The sequence below is a fragment of the Tetranychus urticae genome, chromosome 2 (genome assembly GCF_039701765.1).
Source record: "Tetranychus urticae isolate SD_2017Ah chromosome 2, NJAU_TeUrti_SD_1.0, whole genome shotgun sequence".
In the NCBI taxonomy this organism is placed as follows: domain Eukaryota; kingdom Metazoa; phylum Arthropoda; class Arachnida; order Trombidiformes; family Tetranychidae; genus Tetranychus; species Tetranychus urticae.
Window position 1 is genome coordinate 12,474,825 of NC_142959.1, and position 21,648 is coordinate 12,496,472.

The 21,648-nt window shown below is 31.5% G+C and overlaps 5 protein-coding genes across 8 annotated transcripts; 3 read left to right on the forward strand and 2 right to left on the reverse strand.

Annotated features, from left to right (window-relative positions):
* The first annotated feature begins 5 nt into the window (after positions 1-5).
* Positions 6-8,566, forward strand: LOC107367894 (uncharacterized). 2 transcript variants are annotated; one of them, XM_015935651.3, is made up of 6 exons: positions 6-1,218; positions 1,313-1,469; positions 1,561-1,755; positions 1,884-2,050; positions 2,294-3,007; positions 8,072-8,566. In XM_015935651.3, the coding sequence occupies exons 1-6, from the start codon at positions 919-921 to the stop codon at positions 8,189-8,191; spliced, it is 1,653 nt and encodes a 550-aa protein (XP_015791137.2). In that variant the 5' UTR covers positions 6-918; the 3' UTR covers positions 8,192-8,566. The 2 variants fall into 2 exon arrangements, with proteins under 2 accessions (XP_015791137.2, XP_025016630.2); XM_025160862.2 differs by lacking the exon at positions 8,072-8,566 and adding an exon at positions 7,542-7,671.
* A 44-nt stretch (positions 8,567-8,610) lies between these two features.
* LOC107366605 (uncharacterized) lies at positions 8,611-18,373 on the reverse strand. 2 transcript variants are annotated; one of them, XM_015934260.3, is made up of 3 exons: positions 18,111-18,373; positions 17,891-18,034; positions 17,651-17,817 (listed from the first exon to the last, which is right to left on the reverse strand). In XM_015934260.3, the coding sequence occupies exons 1-3, from the start codon at positions 18,282-18,284 to the stop codon at positions 17,743-17,745; spliced, it is 393 nt and encodes a 130-aa protein (XP_015789746.1). In that variant the 5' UTR covers positions 18,285-18,373; the 3' UTR covers positions 17,651-17,742. The 2 variants fall into 2 exon arrangements, with proteins under 2 accessions (XP_089123955.1, XP_015789746.1); XM_089267829.1 differs by lacking the exons at positions 17,651-17,817; positions 17,891-18,034 and adding an exon at positions 8,611-8,856.
* On the forward strand, positions 10,420-15,332 carry LOC107370040 (uncharacterized). Its single transcript, XM_015938017.3, has 3 exons — positions 10,420-11,719; positions 13,586-14,934; positions 15,029-15,332. The coding sequence occupies exons 1-3, from the start codon at positions 10,802-10,804 to the stop codon at positions 15,162-15,164; spliced, it is 2,403 nt and encodes an 800-aa protein (XP_015793503.2). The 5' UTR covers positions 10,420-10,801; the 3' UTR covers positions 15,165-15,332.
* Positions 18,374-18,685: 312 nt separating the features above from the next.
* On the forward strand, positions 18,686-19,461 carry LOC107366506 (large ribosomal subunit protein uL14m-like). The gene is made up of 3 exons (XM_015934162.3): positions 18,686-18,763; positions 18,840-18,907; positions 18,990-19,461. Exons 1-3 carry the CDS (start codon positions 18,761-18,763, stop codon positions 19,360-19,362), a joined length of 444 nt encoding a protein of 147 aa, XP_015789648.1. The 5' UTR covers positions 18,686-18,760; the 3' UTR covers positions 19,363-19,461.
* Positions 19,462-20,783: 1,322 nt separating this feature from the next.
* On the reverse strand, positions 20,784-21,642 carry LOC107370296 (uncharacterized). Of its 2 annotated transcripts, XM_025160686.2 has the most exons (4): positions 21,382-21,642; positions 21,172-21,315; positions 21,001-21,104; positions 20,784-20,915 (listed from the first exon to the last, which is right to left on the reverse strand). In XM_025160686.2, the coding sequence occupies exons 1-3, from the start codon at positions 21,553-21,555 to the stop codon at positions 21,030-21,032; spliced, it is 393 nt and encodes a 130-aa protein (XP_025016454.1). In that variant the 5' UTR covers positions 21,556-21,642; the 3' UTR covers positions 20,784-20,915; positions 21,001-21,029. The 2 variants fall into 2 exon arrangements, with proteins under 2 accessions (XP_025016454.1, XP_015793778.1); XM_015938292.3 differs by lacking the exon at positions 20,784-20,915 and having other exon boundaries at positions 20,937-21,104.
* Positions 21,643-21,648: the final 6 nt, after the last annotated feature.

Here is a 21,648-nt window from a genome sequence, read left to right on the forward strand (position 1 = left end):
GTTGTCAGGCTTCAGTTAAAGTTGAACATTGTGAACAACAGCTTTGGCTAAAAGTTTACTTGAACAGTTTTTTTGTTGATTGTTGGACTCTTTTTTGACAATTTTTGTTTTTTTCTTCTTCTTTGTTTTCTAATTTACTTTTAGTAAATCTGTTTCTTCCAATACATGTACACAGATATTTATATAAATATATTTATATTTTTTAGGAATACATCAACTGTTGTTTAGAATATTTTTCTTTACAATAATCAACCTTCTTTTTTCTGTGCTGGTTACATGTTTCTTACCAACATCAAAATCAACAACAGCTTCTAAACTACTTGCTACAATGTTTAACCATTGCTTTTCTGGTCAATCACATCAACTCATAACCTTGTACAGCAGATAGTTAAAGGAGAAAATTAGTGTTTCAAATTTAAATCGCCATTAACTCAACTAACAACTCTTTATTGGATTTTTTTATGTGCTTACGTTCATACTAGCATCACTTTTGTACCCATCGCTGTTTTTTAATATCTCAGTTTTCACATCTTTTTTTGGGTCTCTTTGGATTATACCAATAATTTTTTGCTCTTTTTTTAAGTGAAGTGAATTTATCTATCTTCTGTTTGGCTTCTGATTATCGGCAGTTTTCGATACAAAGGATATTTTCATTTGCTTCGACTATTTTATCTTTTGTGATGACAATTGTGTGTAAATGTTTACCAAGGATTATCCAGATATAATCATTCTTTCAGTAATGGATAAATTTGGATAAAAATTGATCTTATTGATTTTACACATATACTTGAACTTCAAATTTGTATCTTCCATTTCACCCTTTTCTACAACCTCTCATCTTGAAGGATTTTTGCCCCTTCTTTTTGATTTCACACCAAATTCCTTTTATTTGGTGAGGGGGACTATTTTCACAGGGGTATGTCCTGTTCATCATCAACAATTTACTCCCATTTATCGTTGCCATCCTGTTCTTCTTCCTCCTCTCGTTCATCTGACTCTTACAAAGATGTTAAGACCATGTTTATAGCAAGAGACATTCACAGTGGTACTCTTCAACACGATCATAATCATCATCATCAACAGCAGCGAACCTGTAAACCACCAATTTGGACAGTGGCTTATTCATCGGCACCTTTAGATCATCACAGTGGGTCACTTTATTATGACCATGCAACTTTAAATAGACAACGAAATCACAACAATGTTAACTTGATGATGGTGTGTTTCTTGTTAAATTTAATTAATTGTCAAACTTAACATTCTTTCCATTCTTTCTGTGTTTAACCTTTTTCTGTTTCCATTTCTCTTACAGTTTAACCCTGGAGATATTAAAAGTGATCAAATTCATCATGTTGATGTCGAATCTAGTGGTTTCAATGCTAAAAGAAGATTAATATTTTTATGTCTATTCCCTGTTTTATTTATTGCCGTCTTTCTGGCTGTTTATCATGTAATTCATTTACAAAAAGGTAAGTGAAAATATCGAGTTTAATACTTCCTCTTGTTAATTATTTTCTAATCTTTATTCGATTTTAATTAATTCTTTTTAATTATCTCTAGATGTGTTCCTTGTCAATTCTAATGCAGTCAAACTTGGTCCAATGGATTTAAGCAATACCAATATGTTGAACTCTCAAGAAAATTCCAATATTGTTAACACCAATAATAGGAATAACAGAGATTCTGCAAAACACTTTCCTTTACACAATTCAACCAGAATAAGTGATTTACCAAATACCAGTGAATACGTTATTGGTAAGCTTTCTTAATAATTAATCGGTACGATTTCTTTATCTATCAATTTTACTAACATTTCTTTCTCTATTATATTTTATTTACATGAATCATGGATGGTCCTGTCATTGTTTCCCTTCACGTATCAGATGGTTTCAAAAGTCAACTTGCTTCAAATGGAAACCATCATAACCGTCTTAGAGAGAGAAAAATTATCGAAGCTCAATTCAGAGTCAGCAATAAAATGTACAGTCGTCAATTAAAAAATAGAACTAGTGATGCCTTTCAAAAGCTGTCTTGGCTTATTAGTGAAAAGGTAAGAAGGTCGAGTGTGAACATGATTTCATCTTGGCTTAGAAATAATTCAACTAACATGTAAAGACCATTTACTGAATACACCTAATTCACGGCCGAATCTAATTCTTATTGTTCTTTTCTTTCCATCTTTTCACCTTTCTCCCCTTTTATATTCCTCTCCTTTTCCCTCTCATCTTCCATCACCTTTTTTCCTCCATTTACGCCCAAATCCTAAAATCCAATGAAATTTCGTGCTTTACAGATTAAATTAGCGATCAACTTATCTCGCTCACTTGTACCTCTTCAATTGGATAAAGTGGAACTCATCTCAGTGAGAAAAGGAGACAATCTGCTGTACAATTTAAATGGAATCATTGTTGATTTAATTTTACATTTTAATAGAGATGTTAATTGTTCTTTAAATGAGATAGTCCTTAACCTAATGAGTGCCAAAAAGAATGGAGTATTCACCGGTTTAGATATTGATGAAAGGACAATACTTTTTAAATTTAAAAGTTCAACTAGAACTGAGAGTACCAAAATTAGTAAAACTGGTTCAACCACATCAAGTGATAATAGTGATGGATCTGAAGTGGATGGTGATCAAAGTGCAGATGAAAGTGATCCAGAGGAGCCTGAACATTATCAATATAAGTGGGATAAATGGTCCGATTGGGGGCCAACGTGTAAAGGTGAATCTGTATCCTGTGATGAAGAAAGAGTTCACTCAAGGACTCGTTATTGTTATGATAAGTTAAACCAATGGAGAGTTGATGATATTAATTGCATCAAAGTAACCCGATCTCAACATCAATCTCTCCAAATTGAAGATTGTGTCTGTGAAAAGACTTATAAATGTTTAGAAAGTGAATGGCAGTGTTTAAATACTCAATGTATACCTTTATCAAAAAGATGTGATGGCCATATGAATTGTTTCGATTCATCGGACGAGAAAAACTGTGATTGTGGTGAAAACGTAAGTTAACCTTTACCATTCTCATCCCAATCCCTTTGATATCCTTTTCATTTTCCCAGCCATTAACATTTTCTGCTTTAATCATTTATCAATCTTCCATATTTATCTTGTGTATTCTTTCAACCTTTTTAATACTTCACCAGTTAATCAATATTCAGTTGGTATCTCTGAAACATTTCTCATCCCTAATCTTTCTCTCATCTCATAATATTTACAATCCAATCGATCGAAAATCTATCGTTGAAAATCAGATTTCCTTTATTCTGTTAGCCAAGCATCTCTACTATTTATGTAAGCTTGATTACTTAGATAATGATTAAGGTCTAATTTAGCGTTAGACAGACATAAACCAATGTGTTTATTGATGCATGAGACGAAGAAGAAGATGATGAAAAAAATTCTGATTGATAACCCAAATTGAGTTGATGTTTTGGAAATGTGAAAACAAGAAAAATTGCTCAACAAAAAATAACAATCATGTTACATGTAAGATTAATAAACCAACTCGCTAACCAATATACATAATCTTTTGGAGTAACATGATGCTAATTAAGCAGTATCGCCTGTTTACGTTAAGATTATTCTGAGCTTTTGGAAATATAAACCTTTCTCTCTTTCTTTCTCTTGCATCTTCTGTCTTCCTTTGTAAAAGGATTTCAAGAAGATATTTAACAAGATGAAAAGCAACTAAATATCTTTGTTATCTGAGACATTGGAAGGTGAAATATTTCACAAGACTCTATTCCATCCATTTCATAGCCGTTACTCATTTTATATTATGTTTACTATCATGAATCTCTCTATGATATAGTTAACTGCATTGGGTGAATGTTTTAACACTCAGTGGGAAATTTTTCTTCACCCTTAAATGGACGCTGGCCAAGAAAAAACATTCATTGCCAAGAATCTGAGCAATGTTCATTTCTTTTCCTCAACTTGAGACTCGTCTCAATAATTATAATAATAACAATTTTAATGATAACAAAAACTGCTTGAATCAGCGGAAATTTTATTATCCTTATTGTTATTAGTCTTACTCTTCCTCTTCATGCTTCCCTGCATCCTCATCATCTCCTGTTGCTCTTTCAGAGACAATGAGATGAACCAAATGTAAACAATCAATTAGCTAGCAAACTCAACTTTGCTTTTCCTTCTTCAATTGGTTTTATCCAGTAAATCATCATTTCTTGTAAAAATTTCACAAATTTTGGTAAAAAGTTAACTTTTTAACAAAACTTGTCTTAACTTTTTCGCCCTTTCAAAAACAAAGTTGCAAACCTTTTTCTTGTTCTTCTATCATCATGATTATCATCATTTTTCAATAATGATTAAGCTGCTCTTTACTTTGATTTTTTTAGTTAGTAAAAGCAAATCTCAATAATGCTTGAACTTTACTGCAAACTTATCCTCACAATATTTATTGTTTGTCAATAAACTGTCAGAATGTGTAAGCACATTGTTCAATCTGCTTTGTTTTATCTGCTTTCTTTATCCCTTCAAACTTCACATTTTACTCAAATTTTGTTCTTCTCTTCAAATTTAAACTTTCTTCTCACCTATCCGATAGACTTTGGTGGTTCCATACCCTAAACTACCTTAGTTACCTTGTTTAAACTTTGTATTTACATTATTTATCATCTTTCCCATCACACTGATAATCAAATTGACTTAACTTTTTGTGTATTTCAATTTATTATGACCTGGCCTACTACAGTGAAACCAGGGAACACAATGAATAACCGACTTGAGCCATACCCTTTCAGTATATATTGTTATGCTGTTTCTGTATCGCTTTATTCACCATTTGTCTCTTTCCTCCTCATCATCCTCTTACATTAAAAAAAGTTGTTGAGCATCTTTACATTTTCATCATCATCTCTCTCTACTCGGGTGGAGAGTATTTTATATCTTGAGCCATTTTTTGGCAGTATTTTCGGGCGGGCTATAAAAACATGTCCATAAACATTGAGTTTAGTCTTGATTGTTACAGACCGACCTTTATCTTCATCTTCATATCTTCCTCTTTCATTATCATTATTTTTGTTCATCTTTAGCTTCTTACGACTTTTTCCCCTCTTCACTCAAACTTTTCAAGATAGCCTTTGCTTAACCTTTACTTCAGTTTTTTCCCTTCATATTTCATTTACTCTCGTCATCTAATTTTTACCTTATCTACTTCATCATCATTATCATGTTATCGTTTCCATTGCCTTATGAGTTATTGTTGAACTACAAAAAAAATAAGGGAAAGTAAAGGCGTTTTAATAGTTTCAATACAATTAAAATTGCAATGATAAACTGTACAATTGAAGTTTGTTTATTCAAGTTAATCAAATTAAGATGAATCTCTGAAAGTTGCTTTTCACTGTAAATTATATATTATTTTTTATTATTAGTTTTATTATCATTTTTATTGTTACTTTTTGCATCATATTATAATAATTAGGAGGAAAGGAAGAAAAATGTCTTCCATAGTGATGATATCACATCATCTTTTCCCTCTTCGGGTGTGTATCACTTTATCCAAGCTGGATTTGAGGACAAAGATGAAACTTATTAACCTTTATCATCAAGCTCATCATCACCATCCTCTTCAACTCTCTCTCTTTTATCTCAGCCTTTGTTCATTCTCATCAGTCTTGTGTTTAATGGTCATTAACTGGTCCCTCTTGTCTATGGCTTTTTTGTTGTTGCTGCCTTTTATTTTGATTAAGAGTTACAGCAATCAATTAATTGATGTCCATCATTGTAAATCAATGACCTTGTTTTATGGTTGAGCCATTTTTATCCTTCTAATCATCATCATCATATCTCCTCCTTTTCTTGTAACATCAGTTGTCGTCAATTTTCATTGTGACCTTATCTTGGGAGGGACACTGTCCCTTGCATCTCTTCATTATCATCACCACTCCTTTACGATCTTCTTGCCATATCTTTTGATCACCATTTTTCTTGATTGCAAATTTTTGCTTAACTTTTCCTTTCACTCAAATCAGATCGGAATTTTTTTCCCACCAATTTACATTCAATAATTGTCGATTCACTTTCAAAGCACTTTTATCCATTACCTAACATTATCATCTTTCATGTTTGTACTTTCATGACAACAGAGCAAAAAGTAATCCAGAATCAATATTATCAAAGCACAAGAATTAAATGCAAATGCTCATCTATCATGAAAATATCAACCTTGGACTTGACTGGTTAAACATGTTTATGAATATACTTTCACGGTCCATTGTGTTACATTGACACATATGCTTTACTTGCATTGTTATCAAATATTATCATTTCCAACATCATTACCTCAATCTGGCAGTATTTTCATCATTTTTTTCTTATCCATATTCAGTTACTTTTTTTCAATCTTTGCTTTCTTTTTCATTTTATCTCTTTTTCACCACTTTTAGCTTCTTTTTCAATACCAATTTGTGTTGATGAACAAATGAACAATATTTCAATTGCAATCTTTTTTCCTCTCATAATCTCTTCATTTTCAACTTTGCAAAATATTCTGCCAACTGTTAATTGCAATGTTTAATTTTAAACCCAATAATTATGACAAGATTATATTAATGATTGATTGAAATCTATTGCATTGATTTACACTCAGTCAACTGATTCAATTGTGAATAGTTCAATGAATGCCAATTGGTTAAGTGTTTGCATTAACGTTTGTGATCAAAAGATTATCTTAATAAACATATAAAATGCATTCAGTTATTCATTGACTTCAATGTTATTGGTGAACAAAAAAATCAATTGGAAACATTTTCCCCATCTTTTTGTATCATCATTGATCAAACAAACCAAACCACAATTAAATATCCAACAACAAAAAATATCTATTTGAATAGATTCAACTATTAATGAACAACTCAACTAGTCAAACCCAATTTTTTGAAAGACAGAAACATCCTGTTATCCTTGATTCATTGTGAATCCCCACCAACAAATCCATCAACAATATCTGAATCTGAATACCCACCAAGTTGTTAGGAAGTCAATTTAGCAAATTTAAACCACTTATTGATCTAAATTGTTGACATTGTCTGAGTCTGGAAATAGGTGAACAATTTTTACCCTTTGCAAATTTCATCATTATAATTGTGTGCGCCAGGAAATTAAATTTGCAGCAACAAAAAATTAACCCAAAGAAGAAAAAAAATCTCATGAAATTTGAAATGATTTTTCACTATTAATTTTGCGCTTTCCATTGAAATTCAATATTATTATCATTTCTTTAAACCGGATCTCAAATGCTGAAGCTTACCTCTTTATATACTTCATCTGATCTTTTCTTCTCTCAATTCACATTGGGATCTTCATGGTTGTTCCCCAGTCTTTATTAATATTATTATTAGCATTATATCAAATAGGAAATGATTTGAAAAATTTTCATCTCCGTTTCTTTTCCAACTTATTGTTCTCTTTTCCCTATTTACTTCTTTCTCTTCATCATCATCTTCTTCTCCTCGTTAATCTGCCTCGGAAATTCATTTATTCTGTTTATATATTTTACCATGCTTTACAGACAATCAAAACTGATTCCATAATGATGAATATACAAAGAGGAAAATGAAGAAAAATAATGCTTGAAGAAAAAAAGATAAAGAAAACCTCCAACAAGATTAATTGTTCATTTTTTATTCAACAGAATATAAAATCCGTAAGATTTTTAGGATTTCCATGAAAATGAAATTCTAAGACTTTGTAGTTCAACTGATAGTTTCAAGATTAACCGCAATTACCTTAGCGACTTTCAATTTTATATCGTAATTGAAACTTTACATTTTCATTTTGATACTTTACTTCAGTTTCGTGAATCTTCATTAACTTGGAATGCCAATTGCAATTAACTCAACTGAAATTTGATTTCTGGAAAATTGTGTTTCCATTGCAATTTTACTCTAATTACAAATTGATTTTCATTAATTACTAACAAATACTTTTCCATTAATTATTTCCTCTTCCCTTCTCAAACGATTCAATTTCATTGATTCTTGTTTTGTGTTCAAGTCCATATATTAATCTAATTTTTACATTTTGCTCTGCTTTTTACAGGAAATTCACTGTGGACAAAATACTTCATGTATTGCAATAGAGAAGAAGTGTAACAATATAACCGATTGTTGGGACAACAGCGACGAAATTGATTGTCCAGGATATACTGATTACGATTAAAGAAGAAAATTGGATAATTCATGTGAAAACATTAAACTTTTTGCCTAAAGCATTGAATCGATGTTGATTGTGCTTAATTTATCTCAAAAAATGACCGTCGATATACTTGGATACCAAACAATGCGCCAAAGATATGGTATCGAGGTCTAACTCCATTTTCGCAGCTGTATAACGAGAAACCCAATTTGAAATATTCTGGTTTTCTTTATGCCATTTCCAGTGTATGATAAAGGACAAATAGTCTCAAAGTTGTTGCATAAACAGATTTCCTGAATAATTTCAAGCCTTTCGTTTTTTATAATTGCGAATAAACGGCAAAATGGAGAAATATTAACTAGTGGAATTAAATAAATAAATCAATATTTTACACTACTACATATGACTCTTACAACTTGTTTAATATAAGAAAAAATAAAGCTTCCTATTTTGATAAGTCAATTCATCACTTTGCGTTTTCTCCAAAGAGGAGTCAATAATTGCCAAAAAACATCTTGTTCAATTAAATATAAAAATTGACTTACTTCTTCATTCTGGTAAAATCTAGTAAGAATAATAAATGGTATGAAGATTGTAGCAACAAATTGAATAAATGAACCAAAGGTAGGCTTCCAGTAATCAAGTCTGTAAAATCTGGCAGCGTAATATCTCTCAAATTGTGGATCGACCTAATGAATGCATGAACAAAAAATTTATCAATTTACTAACTTAAATTATGCTTGAAGTTTACTTACACTAGATTTACTGGAAACAGTGTAATCTGAGCTTTTGGTATGCAATTTCAAATTTTTTCAATTTTTAATTTTATGTGCGTTGGTGCTGTCAAGATGTGATGATGTGAAGACGTTTTTATCTGAAAAGGAGCGCAGACAGAAACTCGCATTTGAGTTAAGTGTTGAGCCTTTGGAGGGTTGAAGCATAAGAGTTTAGTGCATTAGAACTATTAAATAATTTATCCGATCGATAGTTGACGAGAGAATCGATGTGAAAGTGAAACTTCGATCGCCTTTTGTTTAGTTATGGAAAGTAGATTTTTGATGAAAATATTTTTAATGATGTAACTTCTGATGGTCAGCTAGAAAATGCACTTATTTTGACAATAAAAATTTCTATTTCTATGCAACAGATCAGTTTCTGGTTGACCATCAGAAGTTACATCATTAAAATGATTTTCATCAAAAATTTGCTTCCATAATTGTACAAAAATCTTTCCAAGTTTCACCTTTGAACCCGATTTTCTCGAAAACTGGATCAAAGAAAGTTTTAAATGGCACAAATGGTTTCAGTTTTCATGTCTAAACAAACCAACAACTAAATTGAAATAAACTAATTTTTATGTTTTATGTGCATTTGGCGCCCTCTATTGATGTAAAATATCCCAAATTTCGGGACTGAGCCAATGTTTATCAAAAACTACCGTTACAGTGAATTTTTGCTCTTATAGGAACTTATTCTGAAGATTGCACCAAAATCGAGACTTTTATTTTGAGTTATCGTTGAACAAAAAAACGCAAGTGTTGCATATCAAAGGTTAGTAAAAGATGATACCGATTTCAAAATGCAATAACATGTCAGATTTAGATTTTTTGAATTAGATTTTCTTCATACAGAGAAAATTCAGTTTATTTTCTCTCATTTGGTACTTTGTTCGTAGATTTGGGACGTACATATAGAACGCAGATCGATTTTCAAAAAGAGTCGATGGAAAAATTTGATTGAAACCTATGGGAAAATTAACATGTGAAAATCAAGTTTTTAGACCATAGACGATATTAAATCTTATAAAAATTTTTTCATGACTTGTTTTGAAAATCGGGCCGAGCGTTGTCTGTGTGTCCCAAAACTAGGACGTGAAGAAGTAAAAAATTAAAGACAAAGGACTGAATTTCCATCTTATAAAAAAATCTGTGTATTATTGAATTAAATTCAATCAATTAAAAACAATAAAGAAATAAAACATTAAATAAACACAAAAGAAGTAAAAAACGTTTTGCTCAACAAAACTTGAACCAGGAACAAAAAACCTATTCATGGATTTCGCTTTTGTTCAAAAACACTCAAAGTCATTGAGAATAATTATGATCTCATTATCGATTTAGCCTGTTCAATTATTGATTTATTGAACTTCAATTACAAAAAACCTAAAATCAAAAGTAAACCCATTGCCATAAACATGAAAAAACAAAAATAAAGAAACAGTAACAAATGATTACCATAGAAACAATTTGGTTAAGTCAAAACGTAATCCTTTTGTTAACATCTTCATTTTTGTTTTTAGCTCAATCTATTTTTCTGGTGATTATTTGTTTCCTATTTTCCTACCAAGTTTAGTCTAATCAATCACAATAACACATTGTGTTGAAAAATGGTCAATTAATGTCATCGTCCCAACTTGGTAAAAATCGTTTGGCCCGTAAAAATAACTGTTACCAGTTTGTCAACTCAAAGACGCTTGTAATTTTGATTCGGCTAAGAAATAAGAAGCCTTTGGAATTAAAAATTAACCAGTATCAAAGACCATGATGGTTTTATTTAAAGTGACTTTGTTATTCAACATTTTACTGGCATCTATAATTACAAAACCGTTGTCATCATTTTTGAACAGCTGTGGATATGTTAGATACACCTTCGTCGTCTTCATCCTCGTCACCCTTACAGTCGCCAACCTCTCAGCCAATTTCACCTCCAACCTCTTCTTCACCACCTCTCCATATTCAGCCACCAATCTCTGGATCGGTGACTGTCACAACCATGGGATCAACTTTTCTAATCAAATCACCTTCAATCCCGGTTATAGCTCAATCCCCTGTTAATCTTACCTCTGCCTCAGCACCATTGGGTATGTCTTTAACAGAAAGCTCAACCATCACTGATATTTCAAAGGTTGAATCCAGTGAGAAATGTTCCTCGGCTCCAGCTATTTATAGAGAAGCAGTTCGATCAAATAACAATGATGAAATAAATGGTTCAACAGTCAGCCCAGTGGAAACTCAATTTCCGTTTAAGCAAAATATTGAGAGCAAGGCTGATATAAAGAAAAGGAAGAAGGACAATGTTGATGCTAAAAGTGACTTTACAGAGTCAGAGGTTACAACTCCAAATACAGAGCTAAGGTTGATCGAAAGTAGATTAAGTGAAGTGGCTAGTGGTTGTCATTCTGCTCAACCTATTCAAGATTTTCAACTCTTTCCTGATGACTCTATTCCATCTCGTTATTCTTCAACTAGCCTAAATCATTATGGTTATTTTCCTGGACAAGATGGAGAAGAAGAAGAAGAAGAAGATCAGATTAATAATCACATTGTCACTGAAGAGGAAGCCAGAGGAAGAAGAAGAGGAGAGGGCAGAGAAATGGACAGGATCCGTACAAACTATGGATCCATGATGTACACTGGAGGACATCGGTCAGTTCACCAGATACCCATCTATGTGGAAACCTTTTCCGGGACAACCTTTGAGATCCAGATATTACCTCAAGAGACAATTTACTGTCTCAAGATGAAACTGCAACAAGAAGAAGGTATTTTGGTGGTGAGTTTTGACTGTCTTTTGCTAAAAAAAATATATTCATCTGGATGAGTAAAACTGAAGGGAGGAACCTGGAAATGAGAAGTACAAAAGACTAATGATGAGGAATATGGATCATCTGCAAAAACTTCCGTTTTGTGACTATTCTACTTTAGCCTTTAATGCTTGTGTGTCTCATAATCATCATCACTAACATCACCATCACCATTATCATTATGTTTATTACTATCATCGTTTTAATAATAACTTAGAAAGTGAGAGAGCAAAAGGCAGCAAAAAAAGTTCATCTAAACGAGTGAGAGGATAAAGTCGAATGTTGTAGGCACGATTAGGTTATTTAGATCAGTGTGTTTATAATATTTGGAAAGGAAGTTTGTGATATTCATGTGCATATGGATAAGCGGTATGATAGATTGGTTTCTTCATGTTTCATGAATTTCAAGCAGAATGATTTTACCTTAATTTTCTCAATATTTCTTTGTAAATTTACTTTTTCCTCTCCACCCTCATTCACTCTTTTTGATAGATATTTTCAAATTTTTGGATATTGATGGTAATGATAAAAGTTAACCAACCAATAAACCTGCCTTTTTAAGCCTAGTTAAATACTGGAAATGGCAGACTTCACCATTGCATGATTATCAAGGAACAATTATATCTCATGATAGGCCGGGTTGACGAGTGAATAACAATCTAGTTGATGAACGATAGTGATGAGAATGACAGGAAGCAGTTTATATGGATATTTTTTTCATCTTTTTGCTCTTTTAAAATTCCTTTTCTCATTTTCTAATGTTGATTTAGCACATGTTCATCTTTCGCTGGGTTATTTAATTTCATGATAATACAAAAGAGTAGGAGGGTGATGTCAATATAAATAACTTATTGATGATAGAAAGAACAGTAAAGTCTAAAGATGTGAAGGAGTAAAGCGATTTTAATTAGATTTGATCAGCTTTTCTTCAGGTTTACTGTTCAAGCCCATCTTTGTCAACCTCCTGAAAATTTGAAATTAACTCAGAAAAGCTTACAAAAAGATGGAAGGAATAAATTGGGAGTAAACTAAGAGTGAAAGTTGATTGATGAACAAGTTTAAAAGCTCTTTATATAATGACTATTATCAACTAATTTAAGCTGTTCATCAGTAAAATGAATTCACTGACAAACCTTTATTAACATTATCTGAAGCAGTCTATTTACATTGGCGTTGGTCATTGTTAACTGTTTGATTTTAAACACAGTTAAGACAAAGCTTAACATAAATTAAGAAACAAAAGATTGTTTAAGCCACAGTTTAAACTTACAATGAGTAGTTGATTGTTAACCATTTGATTGTTTATCAATTTCAACTTGGACCCAGTCAAAATAGATTAATATTGACTTTTCTTCTAAAGTTTCGTTATTTTTTTCCTTCCATTCAGGTAATAACAAATAAATTGAATTTTTCAATTGAATGATTTTTTGGTTGCATGATCCGTATAATAACATACAAAAATTAATGTTGGTCAGGAATACAATGGTAACTGCTATGAGAAAACATTTCACTGATTTAGCTTACTGTATATTCATAGATGAATGTTTTTACAGTTTGTACTGTTTTCACAATTGATGGAGAGATTGCTTTTTATCGTCGTTATTTATGGTTTAATTTTAAGATTTATACAGAATCTGAATTAGCTTCTGGGAGAAGTAAGAATAACATAAAGCTTTGTATTTGTTGGAGATTTCCTTAAACACGGCGATCCTCTTCATGTTGATTCTCCTGTTTATTTTTTCAACCTTTTTTTTATCAAATTTATGATAAAAGTATTATTTATTTGAATTCATAAATCTAATTTTTTTGACTCTCTTCTTGTCCCTTACATTCAGACTCAGCAACATCTAATCTGGCAGGGTGAAGAGTTGAAAGATGACTTCACCTTGGAAGAGTATGGGATTGGATTTGGAGCAATACTGAGACTTGTTTTGGAGCTACGTGGTGGGCCTCTGAATAATTTTGGACACAATTTGCCAGCAGAAAACTATAGTGATGGTAAAGTTGGACCTGAAATTAATCTTGATCAAGAGGCTCAATCAGTTAATGAAACGTCTAGCAATGATCATGGTTGTGATCAAAGAAGTGATTTAAGACAATCTGGGTTTGTCTTTTTTCAGGATGGAAATGAAATACGAATGTATTCTTCAAGTCAACGAACAACCGGTACAACGGGAACAGATCGCTCCAGCATAGGATCAGCTGATCCATTTGGTAAATTCAATGAAACAAGTGATCAAAGTGACTCCATGAGAATTGGTTTAATTGATATTGCTAGGATAAATGAACAGCGGCAGAAAGAAAATGATGTTCTTAGATTCAAGATGAGAGAAATTCAGAGTAAAATGAAATCTTTGGCTTTGAAAAGATGTAAAAAATTACCTGAAACCAATTCAACCAAATTGCCATTGATTGTGGATGTTAAAAAGGATTCACCTTTCGATTCATCGCCATTAAGAGGCTCTTCGTCATCGTCATTTTCTTATGATTTTAATCGTGATGCTAAGTCCAAGTTGATCTTTCCACCTTTGGTCTCACCATCTCCACCCGCTAAAGTAACCTTGCAGCCCATTGTGAAAATTAACGACACTTGTGAAGGGCAAACGGAACGACGGCGAAGTAAATCTAAATTGATTGAACAATTCAACAAGAAATACTATAGTCACAAGTGCAAAAGTAATTCAGCCAAAAGTGTGCGACTATCGGAACGGTCTATTAATAAAAAGATCATTTTGGATCCGTCATTAACTACTAATTATGAGAATGAATTATCCTTAACTGTTGAGAGAAATGATTCAAAAGATAGACCAAAGACGACTCCTATGACTGGTTTAGTTAATTATTGTTACCACAATGATCACAATTTCCCCTCCTATCCTAATAAAGTCAACAATCTGAAGGATCAAATTGGGTCACCATCCACACAAAAGGTGACCGTAATTAATTTAAATAGTCCTGTTATGTCAAGAAAGGATTCAATCAAAGATTTGGGATCAGTTAAAAGTGGCGTCAAAAGTGAACCAAGTGGAAGCAGAACATCTAAAGATTCCATAAGCTTGAGTAAAAGTAAAAGCAAAACTCTTCCTCCTGTTAAAAATAAGTCAAAATTATCGACCAGTAAATCAAAGAATCGTTGTTTCACTTGTAACAAAAAACTTGGTTTGGCAACGCGTTATGACTGCAGGTAAGTTGATTTAACAATTATTTTCCCATTTAATAATCCTGTGATCAATTAAAGAATCCTTATTCAATTTTTCTACTCTTCAATCCATTTACAGATGTGGTCAAATGTTTTGCACTCAACATCGCTACTCAGAGACGCATGATTGTACCCATGATTACAAATCTGAAGGAAGGCGTTTAATTGCTCTCAATAATCCTGTTGTCAAGGCATCAAAGCTTCCAAAGATTTAATAATACAAATGTTTTTATATCTTTTACCTGGTCACTAAAATAAATAAATTTTGAATAAAATATTGTTACACGATTCTATGTTTCAAACAAGAAAGCTTAACTTGTAAAATCTGTCCAGGATCTGTTTAAAAAGGTTAATTTTCATTAAAGAAACTATTGTATGCTAAATATTTTGTTTATTACAAAATCGTAGGTGAGGTACAATATCAAGGTAAATCATATTCATAGCTTCGATAAATGTTGAATGTTGTACGAAAACTGCGATTAGGTTAAACTTCGAATACTAACTTGGTGACAGTCAATTAAGATGTCCAGGCAAAAATGGTGGAGCTTTGATGTTAGATTATTGATGTTGAGTAGGAAATTTTATTCTGTGTTTCTGTAAAAACTCATGTTTCTATATTTTTAACCTCTTCTGTTGCTGTTAATTTTTCCGTTAATTGTAAGTTAATAGATATCACTTGTTACCAGACTCAATGTGTTAGTCTGTCAATTAGTTTATGCTTAACTAACTGTGTTATAACTGATGTCATTAGTTTTAGTTTGTTTACAATAAACCATTAGTTAAAATAAAATTAACATCTTTGATTGAAAAATATTTTCATTTTGCTAATTTTTTTGCTTCTTAACTTTTCATCTTTTCATTTTCAGCTTGTTAATATGGAATCCATTTACTGCTGGAAATAATCCAAGTAAATGTTTTACTTTTTTCACTTACAATGTTATGTATCAGTCAACAAGGCAAGAGTTAATTATTTCAATGTTTAAACCACAACATTTTAAAACTGTGAATGTTGATTATGTTTTGGAGTATCGCAAAAGCAAAGTTCAACCAAGTTCAAACCTGGTTTGCGCTTAAAGACTTGAATTTTGTGGGTAACTTTTTGTATTTTTATTTTTGTAAACACAATTGGATAAAATTGAGATGCGATTTACTTTATTATAGCTTTAAACAATTCTTGCCAGTTGATTGTGAATTTAGAGAAACATAAAAGGTTATTTAATAGTTAAAAAGTTTACTCTCAATCGTCAGTCATTTAAGTTAAATAACAGTAAATGCTTTGATTTAGACCAGATTAGGATGATCTTTGTTACCATCATCAAAAGTAATGACCTTTACAGAAATACATTTTACAGGGTGAATTATATTTAAATTGAATACCGATTAAGGCCTCTTTTTTATTCCTCTCTTCGGTGACAATAATGATAACAACAATGGAAGGAAAAATAATGATCATTATGATGATGTTACTCACAAAATACACACAAAAATACGCAATTTTAAAAGCTATGTGATCGCTAAGCAACCAATTTACTTGTGTTTATACAGTTTCAATATCTGCCTTTGTTTTCCTCTGCTTTCAGATAAATGATTGTGCAGTTATAAAATTGTAGTCTCCATGTAATCACCATTGAATCGCTAAACAAGATCACTCTTCTTCGTCTTCATCATCACCATTTACCAATTCTTCGAATTCGCCCTATTTATCGAATTAATGGACTGGAAGAGCAAAATATCTCGAGCTTTTCTTCCCTTTTGCCAATCAGTTGCATTTCCAATGGTTAAGAGAGTGAAAAGGAAAAGTGAAGAACATCAATAGATGATTTGAAAAAAATAAAAGACTGGATAAAAGAGAATCACAATCAATTTAACCAACTTTCTTGGTGTTCGAGTTAATTCTTTTGTTGATTCCTAACCATTTCTGAATCAAGTTTACTTCTGTCTTCCATTTCGTGTAACAAACATCCCAAAATGCGTCCTACTCTAGCTACAGCTCAATATTAATCCAATGGCTTGTGTAATGTTGTTAAGAGCATCAATGAGATTATCAGAGTAAGATGAAATCTTTGGCTTTGAAAAGATGTAAAAAATTACCTGAAATCAATTCAAGCAAATTGCCTTTGATTGTGGATGTTAAAAAGTGTTCAACTTTCGATCCATCGTCATCATTAAGTTAATCTTCATCATTAACGATGAAAATTAACGAAACTTGTGAAGGGCAAAAAGAACGACAACGAATTAAATCCAAATTAATTGAACAATTCAAAAAGCAATATAATACTATAGTCACAAGCGCAAAAGTAATTCAGTCAAAAGTGTGCGACTATCAGCACGGTCTATTAAATTTAATATCAACCCCAAACACAGAAAATAACTTAAAAAGGAAAGATATTGAAAGTGACTCTGAAGCGGGTTGCTGGCTAATTTATATGCCCACTAATTTACTGCTGGTAAGAAAATGAGTTACAAAAGTAAATGGTTTATAAGACAATGGATAATCAGGCATTTAGCTAAGCAAATGTTTGTTGTGTATTGCAACTTGTTCGTTTTGGAATGCATTTCTGTATGAAAGATTTGAAAGATGTTAATGCTTCCTATTGAAAATTAATTGATTATTGAATATTTTTCGCACAGCAAAAGTTCAAACATAGAAACACAGAGAGAACCAGAAATTAAGATAACAATGATAAAAATAAAACGACAGTGATTAACCAAAAATTTATTTTTTTCGCTTTAAGCTAGAGTTTAAATCAATATTTTACACTACTCATACTAAATATAACTCGTACAACTTTTTTAATACAAGAAACAATAAAGCTTCCTATTTTTATAAGTCAATTCACCACTTTGCGTTTTCTCCCAATAGATATCCTGTAAAATAAAAAAGAGGAATCAATAATTGCCAAAAAACATCTTGTTCACTTAAATATAAAAATTGACTTACTTCTTCATTCTGGTAAAATCTAGTAAGAATAATAAATGGTATGAAGATTGTAGCAACAAATTGAATAAATGAACCAAAAGTAGGCTTCCAGTAATCAAGTCTGTAAAATCTGGCAGCGTAATATCTCTCAAATTGTGGATCAACCTAATGCATGAAAAATACAAAAATTTATCAAGTTACTTAACTTACTAAAATTTTAATTTAACTAAAGTTTACTTACGTAAGCAACACCATATGCTGAATTATAAGGATTGTAGTAGAATCGATTGAATTCAGTTTTAAGCTTTTGTCTCAACTCATAACGTCTTCGCATTTTATCCAATTCCTCAGGCGATTCATCAAACATTTTTGACGGATCAAACCGTCTACATCTACGAATGAGAGACAATCTCATTGTAAATTTAAACTAAATTCAATTAAATCAATTGAAATAGTTACAAAAATAAAACAGTAAACAAACTCAAAGGTCACTGAAGACTTGTGTAAATAATTTGTTATTAAAAGTTGTTCATTTATTAAACGATAGAGGCCTCTACTAAACACCATCGAAAATATGCGCAGTTTTCAAAATAAATTAAATTGTTGATTTTTATTAAATCAAACTCTGGAAAACTACTCAAATTGGCTTGAAAATGATGGCTTATTTGCAGTTTAATTTGAGCATAGTTCGGAACTGAATAAGAATAAAAAACTGCATGAGAATAATAAGAATCGAGTTTTCGTTCTTCATTTTATCAATAGGTGGAGCATTCATTCAAATCAGCTGAAACATTCATTTGTAAAACATTTTTTCATTGTAATCAACTTCATGGTGCAGTTATTTCGTTGTTGTTATATTGTTGTTTATATTTTCTAAATAATTGGAGAATTATGGTAAGTTAGTTTTGGTCATTTAAACTCCGAATTTCATCTCTTATTTAACGAATCCATCTTTGTCTATTTGCATCAGTCATTTCCAGGAAACTCTCGGCTATTGAATCAAATATCCTTGTTGGTAAATTATGCTCGAAACTTTAAGTAAGTGTCAATGTATAAATTCACAAAATTACAATATATATTTAGAAATTTCTCTGCTCACAATGTTTTTTTAATTTAACAGTACTTCTCAAATCTTGAACCAAGCACGAATTGGTACATTTATGCGAGTTGTTGATAACAGTGCGCTCGGGAAACAAGCTATGCTTGATGGAAAACCACCAAAAATAATTGGTATCTATAGAAAACCCAGGATAGCTGAATTGGGTACTAAGGTAATTGTAGCAATAAAAGGACAAAAGAAGAAAGGAGTAGTTGTTGGCTTGGTGCGACTTCAGAAGCCATTTGTGCCTCGTTTTGACTCGAATAACATGGTTCTAATGGACGATAAAGGAAATCCTTTGGGTACACGAATTTTAGTTCCAATTCCGAATTTAATTAGGAAAGAAACATACGGGTTGAACAAAATCATAGCGATTGCTACTAGATTTGTGTAATTAGTTAGTGAGAAAATTAGATAGTTATAGAGAATTTCAAACGATAATTTGTATTAAAGTATAATTGCATAAAAATAATCACATATTGCGATATTTTTACTTGAGACTTGAAATAGATATATTGTATATTGTGAATCGAAATGCTCTGAATTAGTTGATAAATGGTGATTTATTAGGCAGATACTATTCACCTCAAGTTCAATATCTTTGGAACCTCAGTGAGTTAAGGTACGATGGATATCACTTACAATTCAGGGCAACATTGGAAGGGTATAACGTTGATCAAGAAACAATACTTAATGCGTAAATATTTAGCCATGGAAGAAGGTGGTTTTGAAGGAGTTTAGGTTTTAGTTGCCAGAGAAGAAGCTGAAGCTGATGAAGAGGGTGACAAGGAATGTGATTTGGTCAAGGAAAAAGAGGAAGACATAAAACCTTCTTTGATCGAATAGCCACCAAGAGGATGAGATGATTCAATGGATCGAGAACCAGCAGTCTTTTTGCTAATGTCAAAAGCCATTGGTCGTCCTGGTGATAATGAGGTAATAATTGAAAAATGAATTCGATTCGCGGACATTTGCGGTAACTGAAGGCGAACAAGTGTAAAGCTCTAATAAAGTGAGACCCTTGATTTGTTGTTAGCTTTTGATTTTGACTTGATTAACCTTTACAATTATTGTTAATTACTTGATAATTTCTGAGTTTGGTTACTGAAAGTGATGTGTAGTTGTTCGATAACACAGTAACTTGACGGTAAAGTTGACCGAAAAAAGAAACAGAGGAAAGATACTAACATAACGAGAAATGAAATTTGAAATATTCTAATTTTCTTCATCTCATTCCCAGTGTATGATGAAAAAGGACAAATAGTAATCAAGTTGTTGCGTAAACAAATTTCCAGAATAATTTCAAGCCTTCTGTTTTTCATGATTGCGTATAAACGGTAAAATGGGGAAATATTAAAAAGTGAAATTTGAATAATTAACCAAATAAAAAATAGGAATCAATGATATTAGATATAGATATGATGCAAAATTGAATTTAAAAAAAATAATCCATACATACAATATATAAAGTCAAAACATCAAATTTTTGTGTGAAAATTGCTACTGCATGGGAAGGATTCTAAGGGAAATTTTTGCGCAGACTGAATGCCACGATTGAATTACATGTCCGAAAAATAGTCAAAGGTTAATCAGAATTCAGGTTACTGAGAAATTCCCGTTTAAACAGGGTAGGGGAAAAAATGCAGAATACGTATTTCGTAGCATTGTGTTTGGTGAAAAAACTTTTTGGTTATTTAGTTTGATGGTTTATTGTTGGACTAGGAATATATGCGAAACTATCTTTCGAATAAAGAGTTTGGTTAATGATCTGGTGCCTCGACTGTGCTAAAAGAGACCAAATGACAAATTTTAAAGTCAATTTCATCAATGATTGTCCATCAAACAAAATATTTAATTCAAAATTTGAGTCTTTAAATGTGGATTGACTTTATCGTACACAGTGAAAATAAATTTGCGATCAGTCATGATCTGAGGCTACACTTGTACCTAATAAAAATAAAACGAAAGTGATTAATCAAAAATTTATTTTTTAAGCTTTAAACTAGAGTTTAAATCAATATTTTACACTAACTCATACTAAATATAACTCGTACAACTTTTTTAATATAAGAAACAATAGAGCTTCCTATTTTTATATGTCAATTCACCACTTTGCGTTTTCTCCCAATAGATATCCTGTAAAATGAAAAAGAGGAATCAATAATTGTTAAATCTTGTTCAATTAAATATAAAATTGACTTACTTCTTCATTCTGATAAAATCTAGTAAGAATAATAAATGGTATGAAGATTGTAGCAACAAATTGAATAAATGAACCAAAGGTAGGCTTCCAGTAATCAAGTCTGTAAAATCTGGCAGCGTAATATCTCTCAAATTGTGGATCGACCTAATGAATGAATAATACAAAAATTTATCAATTTACTAACTTAATTTATGCTTAAAGTTTACTTACGTATGCAACACCATATGCTGAATTATAAGGATTGTAGTAGAATCGATTGAATTCAGTTTTAAGCTTTTGTCTCAACTCATAACGTCTTCGCATTTTATCCAATTCCTCAGGCGATTCATCAAACATTTTTGACGGATCAAACCGTCTACATCTACGAATGAGAGACAATCTCATTTTAAATTTAAACTAAATTCAATTCAATCTATTAAAATTAATAAAGAAATAAAACAGTAAACAAGCACAAAGGTCAATGAAGACTTGAGAAAA